The sequence below is a fragment of the Triticum aestivum genome, chromosome 4A, assembly GCF_018294505.1.
Source record: "Triticum aestivum cultivar Chinese Spring chromosome 4A, IWGSC CS RefSeq v2.1, whole genome shotgun sequence".
Classification (NCBI taxonomy): Eukaryota; Viridiplantae; Streptophyta; class Magnoliopsida; order Poales; family Poaceae; genus Triticum; species Triticum aestivum.
The window spans coordinates 309,907,185-309,925,393 of NC_057803.1; the positions used below are offsets into that span (position 1 = coordinate 309,907,185).

At 42.5% G+C, this 18,209-nt stretch overlaps 1 protein-coding gene across 3 annotated transcripts; it reads right to left on the minus strand.

The window, feature by feature from the left end:
* Positions 1–11,549: 11,549 nt before the first annotated feature.
* LOC123086013 (RNA-binding KH domain-containing protein RCF3) lies at positions 11,550–17,929 on the minus strand. Of its 3 annotated transcripts, none has more exons than XM_044507717.1 (8): positions 17,673–17,929; positions 15,821–16,396; positions 14,901–15,323; positions 14,549–14,806; positions 14,194–14,460; positions 14,058–14,107; positions 13,474–13,546; positions 11,550–12,738 (listed from the first exon to the last, which is right to left on the minus strand). In XM_044507717.1, exons 2-7 carry the CDS (start codon positions 16,391–16,393, stop codon positions 13,498–13,500), a joined length of 1,620 nt encoding a protein of 539 aa, XP_044363652.1. In that variant the 5' UTR covers positions 16,394–16,396; positions 17,673–17,929; the 3' UTR covers positions 11,550–12,738; positions 13,474–13,497. The 3 variants fall into 3 exon arrangements, with proteins under 3 accessions (XP_044363652.1, XP_044363650.1, XP_044363649.1); XM_044507715.1 differs by lacking the exon at positions 11,550–12,738 and adding an exon at positions 12,959–13,375; XM_044507714.1 differs by lacking the exon at positions 11,550–12,738 and adding an exon at positions 12,959–13,380.
* Positions 17,930–18,209: the final 280 nt, after the last annotated feature.

Consider the following 18,209-nt stretch of genomic DNA (forward strand, 5'->3'; position numbering starts at 1 on the left):
AACTCCGCCCATGAACCGATGGAGTTGGGCGGCAGCCCCTTTAACCAAGTACTAGTTGTTCCATCCAACATCATGGTGAAGTATTTGGCCATTGCTGCATCACTGACCTCTAATAACTCCATGGCCATCTCGTAACTTTCAATCCACACTTCGGGTTGCAGGTCGGCTTTGTAATTGGGCACCTTATGAGGGCCCTTAAAATCCTTTGGCAAATGCTCATTACGCAGAGCCGGCACAAGATAAGGGACACCTCCTGTCCTGGTGGCCACCCCAGCCTCAATAGAGGTCGCCGGATAAACCGGGAAAGCTTGTTGAGCCGCCTGCTCAGCCGCATGCTGAATCGCCCGTTCAGCCTCTTGACGGATCCTCTCCTAGTCCACCAAGTTAAGGGCTCCGCCCGGGGCCGGGTCGCGCCCGCGTGGTTGGTTACGGCGCTGGGAGTTGCTCGACATGGCCGCTGAGTCCATATGCCTACTATAACTTGGGCTCCGGCTTGCTCAAGGGGTTGAATGGATTCTATCTCGACTGTAAGAATACGCATCCTGTTGTGCTAGAGCTGTCTGAAGAAGTTCTCTGATCCTTCGTGTTTCGATTACCGTCGGAGAGTCACCTTCCATTGGGAGAGCCGCCAAACGAGCCGACGCAGAAATTAAATTCTCCAAAGGGTTAGAGAAGTGGCCCGACAGTATTGGTGGGTAGTGAGGCGGAGCAGTATTCACATGTGGCGGCTCCATGGCCCGCGGTTGAACCGGCGCCCCATCCCCGGGTGTTGTGATCCGGTTTGCCTACGGCGGGTTACTAGGACCAGCCCCGGGTGTGTGAAAAAGGTTCCTAGGATCATAAGTCACAGGCAGACGTGATTGAGCCTTTTGGTGCCTTCTCCTCATGACCTCATTTGACGCGTTCAGATCCACCGAGAGCCGGAAAGTCTCCACTTGAAGCTGCTGAACACGTGCATCCAGAGTCGTCCATTCTGTGGCCATCCTAACATCTTCCGCTGCTAAATTTTCCTTGGCCTGTGCTACCTCTTGATATGTCTCCATCATATCTATAATTTTTTATTGTTCCATGCCAATATTCTACAACTTGCATATACTTTTGGCAACTTTTTATACTATTTTTGGGACTAACATATTGATCCAGTGCCCAGTGCCAGTTCCTGTTTGTTGCATATTTTTTGTTTCGCAGAATATCCATATCAAACGGAGTCCAAACGGGATAAAAACTGACGCAGATTTTTTTGGAATATATATGATTTTTGGGAAGAAAAATCCACGCAAGACGCTGCCCGAGGTGGCCACGAGGCAGGGGGGCGCGCCTGCCCCCCTGGGCACGCCCCTGACCCTTGTGGGCCACCCGTAAGGCGGTTGATGCCCTTCTTTCGCCGCAAGAAAGCTAATATCCGGATAGAGATCGTGTTAAAGTTTTAGCCCAATCGGAGTCACGGATCTCCAGGAATATAAGAAACGGTGAAAGGGAAGAATCTGGGAACGCAGAAAAAGAGAGAGACATAGAGACAGATCCAATCTCGGAGGGGCTCTCGCCCCTCCCATGCCATGGAGGCCAAGGACCAGAGGGGAACCCTTCTTCCATCTAGGGAGGAGGTCAAGGAAGAAGAAGACGAAGGGGCCCCCTCTCCCCTTCTCTTCCGGTGGCGCCGGAACGCTGCCGTGGCCATCATCATCATCACCGCGATCTACACCAACACCTCCGCCATCTTCACCAACATCTCCATCACCTTTCCCCCTCTATCTACAATGGTCCACTCTCCCGCAACCCACTGTACCCTCCACTTGAACATGGTGCTTTATGCTTCATATTATTATCCAATGATGTGTTGTCATCCTATGATGTCTGAGTATATTTTCGTTGTCCTATCGGTGGTTGATGAATTGCTATGATTGATTTAATTTTCTTGTGATTATGTTGATGTCCTTTGGTGCCCATCATATGATTGTGCGTGTGGATCACACCCTAGGGTTAGTTGTATGTTGATAGGACTATGTATTGGAGGGCAAGAGTGACAGAAGCTTCAACCTAGCATAGAAATTGATGCATACGGGATTGAAGGGGGACCAATATATCTTAATGCTATGGTTGGATTTTACCTTAATGAACATTAGTAGTTGCGGATGCTTGCTAATAGTTCCAATCATAAGTGCATAGAATTCCAAGTCAGGGATGACATGCTAGCAGTGGCCTCTCCCACATAATACTTGCTATCGGTCTAGTAAAGTAGTCAATTGCTTAGGGGAAATTTCGCAACTCCTACCACCACTTTTCCACACTCGCTATATTTACTTTATTGTTTCTTTATCTAAACAGCCCCTACTTTTTATTTATGTACTCTTTATTATCTTGCAAACCTATCCAACAACACCTACAAAGTACTTCTAGTTTCATACTTGTTCTAGGTAAAGCGAACGTCAAGCGTGCGTAGAGTTGTATCGGTGGTCGATAGAACTTGAGGGAATATTTATTCTACCTTTAGCTCCTCGTTGGGTTCGACACTCTTACTTATCAAAAACTGTTGCGATCCCCTATACTTGTGGGTTATCAAGACCTTTTTCTAGCGCCGTTGCCGGGGAGCAATAGCATGGGGTGAATATTCTCGTGTGCGCTTGTTTGCTTTATCACTAAGTAAGTTTTATTTGTTGTTCTTAATTGTTCTTTATCTTTGGTTATGGGTATGGAACACGAAATACCAAAAAAATTAGGTGTACTTGCTACTCATGGAGATGGGAACCTTGTAAAACCCTCGATGCTGGTTATGTGAAAAATATTATGTACTACTTTAATAATCTTGAGAAAACCCCATTCAATTATGTAATGGGAGTAACGTTGGATCAACGTGAATACTTTAGGGATTACCGCTTGACACAAAAAGGTAAACTATTATGGGATCAAATTCATATATTGAATTGGTATGCTAGGCAACTATGCTTGAGATATGATTATACTTGTTGCTCTAAGATGAAGGCTCCACACCTTCCCTTTTTATGCGAATTTAATGATAATAAAACCTTAGCTTCTTATGCTACAGGTATATATGATTACTATGATGTGGAACAAATAGAAGAATTTGTTGCTTTAATGGGTGCTTATGAAATTGAATCTATGTTTAAAGAGTTTGAAGATTTTGATGATTCGGTTTATAGACCTGAAAATTTAGCTATTCTTAAATATTGCTATGAGAATTATGAATACAATTACGATATTAATGCACTTATTGAGAAAGTCTACGCTATCCAAGAAGAGACTAATATTTTGCAGGAGTCTATGGAAGAAGAAATTGATGAAACTGTGAGCTCATTGGATGAGAAAGATGAGGAGAAGAGCGAAGAACAAAAGGAGGAAGAGCGGATTGATCACCCGTGCCCACCTTCTAATGAGAGTAACTCTTCAACTCATACATTGTTTAATTTCCCTTCGTGCTTACCGAAGGATGAATGCTATGATAATTGCTATGATCCTGTCGATTCTTTTGAAATATCCCTTTTTGATGATGCTTGCTATGCTCGTGGTCAAGATGCCAATATGAATTATGCTTATGGAGATGAACTTGCTATAGTTCCTTATGTTAAACATGAAATTGTTGCTATTGCACCCACGCATGATAGTCCTATTATCTTTTTGAATTCTCCCGACTACACTATATCGGAGAAGTTTGCACTTATTAAGGATTATATTGATGGGTTGCCTTTTAACGTTGCACATGATAATTTTGATGAATATAATATGCATGTGCTTGCTGCTCCTACTTGCAATTATTATGAGAGAGGAACTATATCTCCACCTCTCTATGTTTCCAATATGACAAAATTGCAAGAAACTGTTTATACTATGCATTGGCCTTTACTATGTGTGCATGAATTGTTCTTTTATGACAATGCCCATGCATAGGAAGAGAGTTAGACTTCGTCATTACATGATATATGTTACCTTGTGCTCACCACTAAATTACAAATCATTGTTAATTAAAATTGGCTTTGATATACCTTGGGATCCGGGTGGATCCATTACTTGAGTACTATATGCCTAGCTTAATGGCTTTAAAGAAAGCGCTGCCAGCGAGACAACCCGGAAGTTTTAGAGAGTCATTTATTTTTGTTGAGTGCTTTCATATATTTTAAAAACAACAAAAATAAATAGGGGAACCCAAAACTTTTTCAAAAAGGAAAGTGAAAGTGAGAGAGAGAAGCATAGTTGAAGTGGGAGCTAGCCTTGGACTTTGTTCATGCTCACGGAAACTTTTTGAATCTTGATTACAGAAACTTTTCAAAAAAAATAATTATCCCCTTGTACAATTCCTTTGTATTATAAAAATAATGTGCCAAGGTTTGCCTTTAGGATGTTTACATTTGCTTGATGGTTTGTACGGTGCAGGACAGAAACTTTGGCTATAGTGCGCGATTTTAAATTTTTAGCTGGAACGTCAAATGGTTCTGATTATTTTTGCACTCTCTTCCTATACAAATTTTTTATTTTTCCTAATTTTGGTAGAATTTTCCAAGTATCATAAGTATGGTGAATGTTCAGATTAATACAGACTGTTCTATTTTAGACAGATTCTGTTTTTGATGCATAGTTTGCTTGTTTTGATGAAACTGTCAATTTATATTAGTGGATTAAGCCATGAAAAAGTTATACTACAGTAGACACAATGCAAAAACAAAATATGAATTGGTTTGCTACAGTACTTAGAGTAGTGATTCGCTTTATTATACTAACGGATCTTACCGAGTTTTCTATTGAAGTTTTGTGTGGATGAAGTGTTCGATGATCGAGAAGGTCTTGATGTGAGAAGAAGGAAGAGAGGCAAGAGCTCAAGCTTGGGGGTTCCCGAGGCACCCCAAGTAAATATTCAAGGAGACTCAAGCGTCTAAGCTTGGGGATGCCCCGGAAGGCATCCCCTCTTTCGTCAACAAGTATCGGTATGTTTTCGGATTCGTTTCGTTCATGTGATATGTGCAATCTTGGAGCGTCTTTTGCATTTAGTTTTCATATTTATTTTATGCACCATGCCGGTATGAGATAGTCCTTGGTTGATTTATAGAATTCTCTTTGCACTTCACTTATATCTTTTGAGTATGGCTTTATAGAATGCTTCATGTGCTTCACTTATATCATTTGAAGTTTGGATTACCTGTTTCTCTTTACATAGACAACCGCCATTTGTAGAATGCTCTTTTGCTTCACTTATATTTGTTAGAGCGCGGGCATATCTTTTGTAGAAAGAACTAAACTCTCTTGCTTCACTTATATCTATTTAGATAGATGACAGGAACTGGTCATTCACATGGTTAGTCATAAAATCCTACATAAGACTTGTAGATCACTGAATATGATATGTTTGATTCCTTGCAATAGTTTTGCAATATAAAGATGGTGATATTAGAGTCATGCTAGTGGTTAGTTGTGGATTAGTAGAAATACTTGTGTTGAGGTTTGTGATTCCCGTAACATGCACGTATGGTGAACCGTTATGTAACGAAGTCGGAGCATGATTTATTTATTGATTGTCTTCCTTATGAGTGGCGGTCGGGGACGAGCGATGGTCTTTTCCTACCAATCTATCCCCCTAGGAGCATGTGCGTAGTACTTTGTTTCGATGACTAATAAATTTTTTCAATAAGTATGTGAGTTCTTTATGACTAATGTTGAGTCCATGGATTATACGCACTCTCACCCTTCCACCATTGCTAGCCTCTCTAATACCGCGCAATTTTCGCCGGTACCATAAACCCATCATATACCTTCCTCAAAACAGCCACCATACCTACCTATCATGGCATTTTCATAGCCATTCCGATATATATTGCCATGCAACTTCCATCATCATCATATACATGACTTGCGCATTCATTGTCATATTGCTTTGCATGATCGTAAGATAGCTAGCATGATGTTTTCATGGCTTGTCCGTTTTTTGATGTCCTTGCTACGCTAGATCATTGCACATCCTGGTACACCGCCGGAGGCATCCATATAGAGTGATACTTTGTTCTAGACATTGAGTTGTAAGTAAATAAAAGTGTGATGATTATCATTATTAGAGCATTGCCCCAGTGAGGAAAGGATGATGGAGACTATGATTCCCCCATAAGTCGGGATGAGACTCCGGACTTTACAAAAAAATAAAAGAGGCCAAAGAAGCCCAAATAAAAAAAAGAGGTCAAAGAAGCCCACCAAAAAAATAAAAATAAAAAATAAATAAAATGAGAGAAAAAGAGAGAAGGGGTGGTGCTACTATCCTTTTTCCACACTTGTGCTTCAAAGTAGCACCATGTTCTTCATATAGAGAATCTCTTGAGTTATCACTTTCATATACTAGTGGGAATTTTTATTATAGAACTTGGCTTGTATATTCCGATGATGGGCTTCCTTAAATGCCCGAGGCCTTCATGAGCAAGCAAGTTGGATGCACACCCACTTAGTTTCAGTTGGAGCTTTCATACACTTATAGCTCTAGTGCATCCGTTGCATGGAAATCCCTACTCACTCACATTGATATCTATTGATGGGCATCTCCATAGCCCGTTGATACGCCTAGTTGATGTGAGACTATCTTCTCCTTTTTGTCTTCTCCATCATCATATTCTATTCCACCTATAGTGCTATGTCCATGGCTCACGCTCATGTATTGTGTGAAAGTTGAAAAGGTTTGAGAACTTCAAAAGTATGAAACAATTGATTGGCTTGTCATCGGGGTTGTACATGATGTGAATATTTTGTGTGGTAAAGATGGAGCATAGCCAGACTATATGATTTTGTAGGGATAACTTCCTTTGGCCATGTTATTTTGAAAAGACATGATTGCTTTATTAGTAGACTTGAAGTATTATTGTTTTTATGTCAAATGATAGACTATTGCTTTGAATCACTCGTATCTTAATATTCATGCCATGATTAGATATGTGATCAAGATTATGCTAGGTAGCATTCCACATCAAAAATTATCTTTTTTATCATTTACCTACTCGAGGACGAGCAGGAATTAAGCTTGGGGATGATGATACGTCTCCGTCGTATCTATAATTTTTGATTGTTCCATGCCAATATTCTACAACTTTCATATACTTTTGCCAACTTTTTATACTATTTTTGGGACTAACATATTGATCTAGTGCCCAATGCCAGTTCCTATTTGTTGCATGTTTTTTGTTTCGCAGAATATCCATATCAAACGAAGTCCAAACGGGATAAAAACTGACGCAGATTTTTTTGTAATATATATGATTTTTGGGAAGAAAAATCCACGCAAGACGGTGCCCGAGGTGGCCACGAGGTAGGGGGGCGCGCCTGCCCCCCTGGGCGCGCCCCTGACCCTCGTGGGCCACCCGTAAGGCGGTTGATGCCCTTCTTACGCCGCAAAAAAGCTAATATCCGGATAGAGATCGTGTTAAAATTTCAGCCCAATCGGAGTTACAGATCTCCGGGAATATAAGAAACGGTGAAAGGAAAGAATCTGGGAACGCAGAAACAGAGAGAGACAGAGAGACAGATCCAATCTCGGAGGGGCTCTCGCCCCTCCCGTGCCATGGAGCCCAAGGACCAGAGGGGAAACCCTTCTCCCATCTAGGGAGGAGGTCAAGGAAGAAGAATATGAAGGCCCCCCCTCTCCCCTTCTCTTCCGGTGGCGCCGGAACGCTGTCGTGGCCATCATCATCATCACCGCGATCTACACCAACACCTCCGCCATCTTCACCAACATCTCCATCACCTTCCCCCCTCTATCTACAGCGGTCCACTCTCCCGCAACCCGCTATACCCTCTACTTGAACATGGTGCTTTATGCTTCATATTATTATCCAATGATGTGTTGTCATCCTATGATGTCTGAGTAGATTTTCATTGTCCTATCGGTGGTTGATGAATTGCTATGATTGATTTAATTTGCTTGTGGTTATGTTGTTGTGCTTTGGTGCCCATCATATGATTGCGCACGTGGATCACACTCTAGGGTTAGTTGTATGTTGATAGGACTATGTATTGGAGGGTAAGAGTAACAAAAGCTTCAAGCTAGCATAGAAATTGATGCATACGGGATTGAAGGGGGACCAATATATCTTAATGCTATGGTTGGGTTTTACCATAATGAACATTAGTAGTTGCGGATGCTTGCTAATAGTTCCAATCATAAGTGCATAGAATTCCAAGTCAGGGATGATATGCTAGCAGTGGCCTCTCCCACAATACTTGCTATCGATCTAGTAAAGTAGTCAATTGCTTAGGGGCAATTTCGCAACTCCTACCACCACTTTTCCACACTCGCTATATTTACTTTATTGTTTCTTTGTCTAAACAGCCCCTACTTTTTATTTACGTACTCTTTATTAGCTTGCAAAACTATCCAACAACACCTACAAAGTACTTCTAGTTTCATACTTGTTCTAGGTAAAGCGAACGTCAAGCGTGCGTAGTTGTATCGGTGGTCGATAGAACTTGAGGGAATATTTATTCTACCTTTAGCTCCTTGTTGGGTTCGACACTCTTACTTATCGAAAACTGTTGCGATCCCCTATACTTGTGGGTTATCACCTCTCCGCGTAGCCGTGCTACATCTGCGTCATGTTGAGCCTTATCCGCCGGCTCAACCACAACAGTCAACAAGGCCGTCATCCTATCCATGAGGTCCATTAATACCTGAGCCGGTGGGCGCACGGGGTCTCCTGACCCGGCCGCTGCTGACCCGGTGGTTATTGCTGCCACAACCGTAGAATTCTGACCAGGTTGAGGTCCAGCCATAAAGACTCCGGCTCGATTCGGCGGCTCGGTGGGGTCCAGAATACTGCTGCCATTGGAACAGCCCCCAAGCCCGCCATCTTGTAACTGATACAAAGAATCTGTTTCGCCTGTGGACGACTCATCGTCAGAGCAAACGACCGTCTCACCATCGTCCACCGATCCTTCAGAAAGTTCCCCTCCATGGATGCAACCCACGAAGGCACGCCTCACGGCGGGTTGAGCCCGGGCAGATCTCGCGCGCTAAGCCATCTCGACGAGGTTGGTGCAGATGTCCGGCTCAGGGCCCGGCTCGCCGATCCGGTCGATGAAGACGTGGATTCCGCCGAAGGGGACTCGGTATCCGTACTCAATTGAGCCAGCGTCGGGGCTCCAGCCTTCGTCGTTGATGTAGAGCTTGCCGCGATGACTCTTGGTCATCCGGTCCACAACGTATCCCTTGAGCCCTTCGAAGTTGCCCTTCAAGAACTCAAATCCACCGTGCGCTGGCCCCATGGTGGGTGCCAACTGTCGTGGAATTGTCACAACAGATGTCCTAGTGAAAGAACTTAGTCGTGGAGCCATCGCAACTAGGAAGCTTAAAGGGGTTGATCGGGACAAAGGAAACAAAAGGTTTATACTGGTTCGGCCCCTTGCGGTGAAGGTAAAGCCTAGTCCAGTTGATGTGGTATTGCTAGGTTTCAATGACCAAGGAGCAAGATACGCTAGCTTGGCTTCTCGATCTGTTGTTTCTTACCCTAAGCCGCCACCGGGTCGTCCCCTTATATATATATATATGTATATATATATGGGTTGACGCCTGGCGTTCTACAGAGTCCAGGCCGGCTCATATAACCTGTCCGGCTCGGTAACTTCCTTTACATGCCTTTCTTTACAAGTCTTTCTTACCCATGGCGATTTACAATCACGGGCCTCAAGCCACCTCTGGGCTTGGGCCTACTATAAGTCTTATACTAAACCATCGCCTTGTATATTCACTTGAACTTTTAGTAACCCGCCATTAGGATTAACCCGGCCCCTTCTGGGCGGGTCATACCTAATAGTTATATCCCCAACAGTTTTGGACAAAGGAGGCGAACACATTTGGATGTTGCAGTCAGCCGCTGGCGTCGGTGGGCTTTGTTGGGCTACCCATTTGTTCTACATATTTTTACTGGATTCCCAAATACGCCATAGACTTTTTTTCGTGGGTGGCATTTGTGGGACAAGTGGGATCCAATGTCGTTTACATCCTGAAAGTGAGGGCGAGGTGAGGATAAGGCTGGGTAGGTGAAAAAGTTTACAAAGTCTTTTACAACATATTAATGTGAAAGCGGTGATAGCCCTCAAAAGAAATGTGCAAGCGGTGATATCTCCTAACAAACAAACAAAAAAGCAAATACAAATGTCATCACGTAAGGTATTTTTTAAATGTGATTATTGGTCTTTTCTTTGTCATGTTGTTTTCTGTGTTCAACTAGTTTGGCTCATTTTTGCATACTGGTTTTGCTTGTTTTTGTATCATGACGACAAACTATGTCTGTACCCCAGGAGATGTTAAATTCATTGAATCAATCATGTCTTTCCCTAAGAAAATCAAGTTCGTGGACATTAAAGATGCCTTGTTATCAACCGATGAGTTAGAATGCCTTATAAAAGATGATAGTTCTTGCATGACGGTGTAAGACCAATCGCATAAACTTTGTACTTTGTAAAATAAACCCGTATGTAATATCTAATATCATAAATATATTAAATGTGAAATTAGAGGTGATAAATGCTTACATATTGCTCATGAGCATCTATCAGACAGGACGGATGAAAAGCTACATATTATTAGCATATTTGTATCTAACCAGATTAAAAAAAGATAGAAAAGGATATAGACCTACCAAAATATTATCACGTCATACAACATGTTAGTACTTGTGTACAACAAGATATGGTAGTCTCAACTCATTACAAGCATATAATGAATATTATTTTTAATCAATTCATATGTATAATGATTTATTGTTATTTATCTATTTGTGTCTACAGCTTATATGTTATTTACACCAGATGGCACGAACGCAATCAGCTAGTAAATATATGTTTCATAATCATAACATTCAAAATACATGTATTTGTTTTTGGTATCACTATATTTTCAATATAATATTAATTTAGAAAATTGCATGGATGTGTCTGGCGATTTTTTCCTTTATGCTTTGGTAGAACGGTAAAAAATGCATCCATTTGGTTTGCACAGTAAGTACTCTCCATTACACATTTAAGGTCTTTAACGTGGAGTATTCGTGATAAATACATATATTGCTTATGCATGATGGGTATGAGTTAACAAAGAAGTTTTTACTATACTTGCTCAAATATCGTGCGAATGAAATTGATATCGTGCAAGAATTTCTTAATCACATCATGTATATCTTAATTTGTAATGGATTTTTAGTTGGATCATTGTTCTATATGTATGCATATTTTTATCATTTTACATTGCAAATGAAGTGGACTTCAATTATTACTCCATTGTGCATGTGCTATCTTTTCTCTACAAGTGAAAGTTAACATGCATAATATTTATATACAGATAGCAAAATATTTTAAAAGCCCGTAACAACACACGGGCATTCTACTAATATCACCAACTTGTCAACCTCACATGGATTGCGTTAATTTAATTTAGATCGATGTTTGAGACAGGACGAAACATGCTAAATCCCATATGAAATTAGCAAAAAAAACAAATATAATCAGGCCAACAGCCACCCAATCAAACCCCGTATGAATGTTCAGCTTCACCAGTTGAATAAACACAACAAAACTAATGAATAATGATATTCAGCTTTCACCATTTGCCCAAGTGATCAAATTGAATACACACTGCATAATAAATAAACATACGAAGACTGGTAGAAAGACCTAAGAAGCACGATACAACCATGTTGCTGCCTATTTCCAATAAACAAGCTGGAAATGTTTACTTAACCAATGCAAAGTATGTCCAATAAACAAGCTGGAAATGTTTACTTAACCAATGCAAAGTATGTCGGCAACGGCCTGTCTCTAGCTCCATGATTGTGTATATGCTCCTGCGCCTTCCTGGTTAACAAGAATAAAGAAAATGCTCCAAACACAAACTCAAATCTAGAGTGCACACACCTCTGGACAAAATGCAGCACAATTTATCCAACATGATGATACCTAATCACAATCTCGTAACTTGCCAATACTCCATTGGTGCAACACATGCATGTCAAATGGCATTCTGATCATGTGCGCACCTATAGCATGTTAAGGCGTTTAAGAATCTCAAGCAAAGGTTGGTACTTTCAGACAACCATGCCAAAAGTTGTTCCATAGGTAAATTATCAACCAGTTTGCTTCAGGACTGGCAATGTATTGGGTGTTATAATCAAGATACACTGCATTAGCTGATGGTCTCTGTGATTACACAATCTGTTTGGTTCAAGGAAGGTTTGTTTTCCCATTACAACACAGCTCTGACGCAGGATAGCTCAGGACGCCTGAAAAGAGAAGAAAAGAAGACCTCCGCCGGCTCCCCCAGATCCAGCACCAGAACAAAACAAAACAAACGCAGATTGATCCAGAACCAACACAAAAAAGGCCAGATCGATGAACACAGACGCATACAGAGAAGATCTCTCCTGGTCCAGAGGCTGTTGGTACATCGATTGGCAAATGAATCCAAGATTTAGCATCCTGGATTCTATAGATTCGTCGGTGGGCGAAAGGAGACAGACAAGAGCAAGGAGGTTTCCAGCGCAGGTGCCTGCTGCGGCGTCATCGCTGCTGCTCAGGGTCACTGGGCCTCAGGCCTCTTGGTGAGGAGAAGGTTGGGACAAGTGAGACGGCATGCGGTGTTATCCCAATCCAGCTGGGATGCTGTTATCCCAATCCATCTGGGATGGGCTCTTTTTGGGATTGTGCTATCCCAATCCAGCTGGGATGGGCCCTTTTTGGGATTGTGAAGCACCGTATCTGATTACAGGGTGACTGAAACACGAAACAACTGAATCAAACATGTGTATGGTATTCGCAAGCCAATGTAATCGGAAGACAGCAAAAATTCTCCTATATCCTGCACACATTTTGAGCTCATTGATTTAGGATTTCAAGTTGTAAGTCATAGTGGTATCTCATGGTTACTGTTTGCAGACAGGAGCAAGTCTTGGTAATATTATTCTGAATTACTACTGCTAACAATGACAGTATGTATCAATGAAGGAATGCATATTTGCATGCAAGGGCAAGTAGCATCTCCTAAGTTTTGGATGGCGAATAGGGGACCAAGTCTCTCATACAAACTACTAAGCAGGTTTTAGGACAACAAATACAGAATCTTATATGTGACCTTCCAATACATAGGTTCAGAACATTTACGGCAGGGCATCACACACAGGCCCGGAGGAAAAGATAAAGAGTAAATGTATTCTACTAGGGAAATCAGAGGGTTTGTGGCATCCAGACAGGTCCTCTTAAGCAAAGCTTCCAGGTTGGGCCATACTCTCAGTCATCTGGTTTGGGTAGGGGCTCCAATAAGCAGGCTCCAAACTTCATTGGTCTTGGCTGTTTTCAGTAAAGGATTGGGCAGGGGTGCAAATGTGAAACGGACAGGTTCATCGGAAGAGAGCTGAGCTGGGTTCAATGTGTTTCAAAGGCAGATGTGGTTAGAAGCAAGTATTGACCATGTAGTCACTATATACGTCTCAACACGCACAGCAACCATACCTGTTGGATTCAACAACCTGCATTTTAATAGCCATAGCGTTTTCCAGATGAAAGATAGGTAGAGCCAGATAACCTGATAAAGAATTTGCAAACAGTACCAAGTGAAAAATTACATATGGAATAAAGATAAGCCTACAAAGATAAAAATGGAATATCAAGTAAACTTGGCCTTGACCAAAGTTTGCACAAAATGACACTCCCTCCATCTCATAATATAAGATGTTATTACAACCAACATATGAGTACATTGGTTCTAATAACATCTTGTATAATGGGACAGAGGGAGTAATAGACAGCAATATATCGAGTGTAAAGAAACATTAATATTTTGGTTAAAAAAACCACGCCTATACATGTGCCGCTTAATTGTGATTAGGTGCTAGGCGACAGCAGAACAGCAACCGATTTATCGTACTAGCCATGTGCTTAATCGTCCCTAGGCATGCCGCTTAGGCAAAGTAGGCGCTAGAGGCAGAACTAGCAATTTACACTTAGTGCTTTTTTTAACATTTATTTCCCTACACAGAACTATGATCAACAACGTGAATATGTATACTGGGTGACTAAAAAAAAGTCATTCTTACCCGCTGCTGCCAGAACCACCACTGTAAGCACCATAGCCGCCTCCGTAGACCTAGAGATGGTTTCAGTTCGTATTGTGGGATAAGAAACCTGACAAAATGTCGGCAGGATTTGCAATGAATAAAAGGGATGCTATACCTGGGAGCTGCCATAATTTGCATAACGGTCAACAGGAAGCACATCGTCTGATGCATGATATCCACTAGAATATGGATAATCGTGCCCAGCAGACTTATTGTCTCTGCTTAGATACTTTGGCTCATCGGACACACTAGCAGGCAAAGGGTGATATGGGATCACAGGTGGAAAACCTGATAAAGCACCTTCTCTTTCAAAGAAGTTGGCTTTCAGCCTTGTAGTTATTTGCACAAGAGCATGCCTTGCAACATCAAGATCTCCGCTGATCTGTTGTACATGACAATTACAACAGTAAATATTTTTTATGGCAACAAGGAGTCGTGAAACAAAGAACATCAGAAGTTAAAGTTGTTACCTGGACCATCTCTTCGTCGTCCGATGCTACTTTTGGAACATCCTCCTTCGAAATGATTCGTATGGTTGCTCTCGATGTTCTTCGTATCTCCGTAATGATTGAACCACCTTTGCCGATCAGGCACCCTATCCGTGATGTCGACACCAACAAACGTGTAGTATATGATGGCTCCCCCGATTCTGCATCAATTTTCTCACTGCATCTTGGCTGTAAACGGACTGTAGCATCGATTGTTGGAGAGACAGGATCTTCAAAGAACTGCATGGCACGGAAAATTAGAATTAATCAGGACCTGCTACTAAATATAAACATGGAAACGTATCAGGCAAAAACTGAAGAAGAGAGAAATTACCTCCTTTGCTGAAACTGTAATTATGCAGTCATCTTCAGCACTCGAACTATCCACTTTGATAAAAGCTCCAGATTCTTGCCTAATCTGTTTGATAATACCACCTCTTTTTCCAATTACACCTCCGACATTCGCCGCAGCACAAAGCAGACGCAGGCTAAACTCTTTTGCAGAGCTCACCTCCCTCCGTTGTTGGTATATAGAAGGCCAATCTCCCACCATATCACCTTTGTATCGTCCATAAGGACTAACCATAGGAGTAATCCCTACAACTGGTGCAGTAGAGGAACTACCAAGGCGGGATCCCGCTGGAAAAGGTTGGGTTAAGCTGGACGCAAGGAGATGCTGTGACCTGGATGGGTTGCCATGGAGGCGAGATGACACTTGGAGAAGAGCTTTTCTAACTACCATCGGATCCCCAATTATCTAGTTTTAAAATGATAAAAAATGTTATATATTTATGATTTCAGTGACACTACAAAACAATACAGTATACACTGTATTAAACTAAATAAACTGAAGAAAATATACCCATTTATTAAATGAACATGCCCGTTATTCAATTAATGAGTACAAATTTACAACCAGAGCATATGAAATACTGCACATAAACAAGTAAACATTCGTTGTAGTAGATACTCCCTCCGTTCCTAAATACAAATCTTTTTAGAGATTCTAATATAGACTACATACGGAGCAAAATGAGTGAATCTACACTCTAAAATACGTTTATATACATCCATATGTAATTCATATTGAAATCTCTAAAAGGACTTATATTTAGGAACGGAGGGAGTATTTGGTAAGACTACGGATACCACATGTCCACATGTACTATATAGAAGAGAGGATATACTTGCTATACGAGTATAGTAGTACACCTGTACATTTATTGCAGGAAAAAGCAGGAAAAATTGACTAACCAGGAGAAGTTCATCACCACTAGTAGCACATGCAGGAAGGTGTTCATTACTAAGAACACGTATTTGTGAACCAGTGTCGCTGCGGATTCCCTGGATGATATGCCCACCTTTTCCAATAATGCATCCAATCTGATCAGATGGCACAAGCAACCGAACAGTAAGTTGACCTAAACCCTCTTCATTTTCTTCGTTCACAGGACCATCATCTGTGGCAAGCTTCTCATGAACCCTAAAGAGAGCATCTTGAGCAGCGCAAACCTTATCTTCGGTATCTTCAATGGTATTAGTCTCCCTGCTTGAGCTAAATATTGTTATGACTCGGTCATCGCAGTTAGGTACACTCTCACCAATCCTAATCTTAGCTTGAGTATCGCTCCTCAGCTGTTTGGCAATTTCTCCACCCCTCCCAATTATACTCCCTATTTTCCTAGACGTGCAAAGGTAGCGATAGACAGTGTCATCTGGACCAGGAGCATATGTATCATCACCAGGATTTCTTCTCTTGCCACCTCCATTTTCAGCATAATCAGACTGCCGCTTTCCATGACTGTTCCGGTGCCCAGGCCCGACCATGATCTAAAAGCAGAGACAGAATAGTCAGCAACATAGAATACCGTGAGAACCAAATACAAACTTAAATAAAAATTCTTCAACGGCAGTAATAACACAGCATGTCATGTGGTACATTAGGATTCTTCATAAAGAGGGTACTATTCTATTTTCCATCAAGCTTTTCCACCTCCAAACCCAAGTGGCATCAGGCAGCAGCTAAGACCCTCGATACCATATGATAGTAAAAGATGATGGCTTCCAAATAAAAGCATGCATCGCTCACCTGGGCCTACTTATGTTGTGTGCCCATGTTAGGACCACCAAAAATGAAGCAAATATTAAAATCCACCAGGTGGAATTGAGGGCTATAGCAGATTGCAGGCCAATGCTTAATCAATGCACATGGCAAAATCAACTGCGGTTATAAATCCTTGCCAAATCAAACACGGAAACCAAATGCATGCTTCTGACTAGAGAACATCTCCAAGAAAAACATCCGTTTCGACAAGAAAATAATGGATTTTGGTCTCTTTAATACATAATCATCCCACAGGAAAAGATGTAAAAAAATTCAAATAAGAGCATGCTTACCTGTACCAATATCTGCTGTCCATGTTAGGACCACTAAAAATGTGGCAACCCTTAAAATTGACCGGGTGAATTTGAGGACTATGCCACTTAATGAACGCACATAGCAAAATCAATTGAAGTTATAAATCCTTAACAAATCAAAAATATATGGAGACCAAATACATGCCTCTCACTAGACGAAATCTACTTAGACAAGATCTCTGCAGACAAAAGAGTCTGTTTCGACAAGAAAATATTGGTTTCGGACTTTCGGTCTCTTCAACACATACATGAGCCTCTTTCTGGGCAGCTGAATTAACTGGAGAACAAATCTTTGGAAAAACCTAAACAGAGCCCGTACAAAAATGAAACACGCAGGCATCTACCGAAAATCAAATTCAAAAGGGCCCGCTCTCTCCATCCTCTCATTACGGAGCGCCAACCTCCCAGATAAGTGCCCCAAACTACACTTCGGGGAGGTACATCTAAAGGAACTTGCGCATCAAGACAGACGCACATAACCCCAATTCTCCTGCCTTCAGTACAAGCAAACGTTTATACTATCATTTACTCCTCAACCGCGCAGCAAACAAATCATCAAGAAAGTGGATGGATCATAACTGACGAGGATGTTCCCGGGCGATCCTCGGCTGATAGCTCACGGCGCGGGCAGCCATGTGGGAGAGGGCAGACCAGCGCGAGGGGGGGGGGGGGGGGGGGGGGAGCTCACCGCGGCGGCCGCCGGAGAAGGGTACCAGATCTGGCGTAGGGAGACGAGGAGAGAACGACAAGTCTATGAGTCTCACGCGGAACAGAAGGGGGCTAATAAGCGATTTGCACCCTGGGTGAAGGCTCCAGCAACTTCTAACACAAAAGTATAGATCGGGCAATCATCCTCGCAAGGAGCTTTTTTTTTGTTTTTTGAGTGGATCCTCGCAAGGAGCGTCGAGAGCAGCGTTTTGGGCGAAGCCTGGCCGGCTGGCCCCTCGAGTCTCCTCCTCCTCTCCCCCTCCTCGCCGCCGTCCATAGTGCCGCCGGGCGAAGCCTGGCCGGCTGGACGGCGGCGGGGCTTCTCCCCATCCTCTTCGTTTAGACTGGCGCGGGACAGCGGGATCCAGAGGAACGTCGGGCGAACGTGGGGTCCGGCGGCGCGGCGGGCGGGTCTCCCATCAGCGTCGTACGCGACACGGTAGTGGCGACCTGCGTGTCGTGAGGTGGTGGATGCGTTGGCCTAACCGGTTGTCGCGGGTGCCGCCGGATCTCCTTT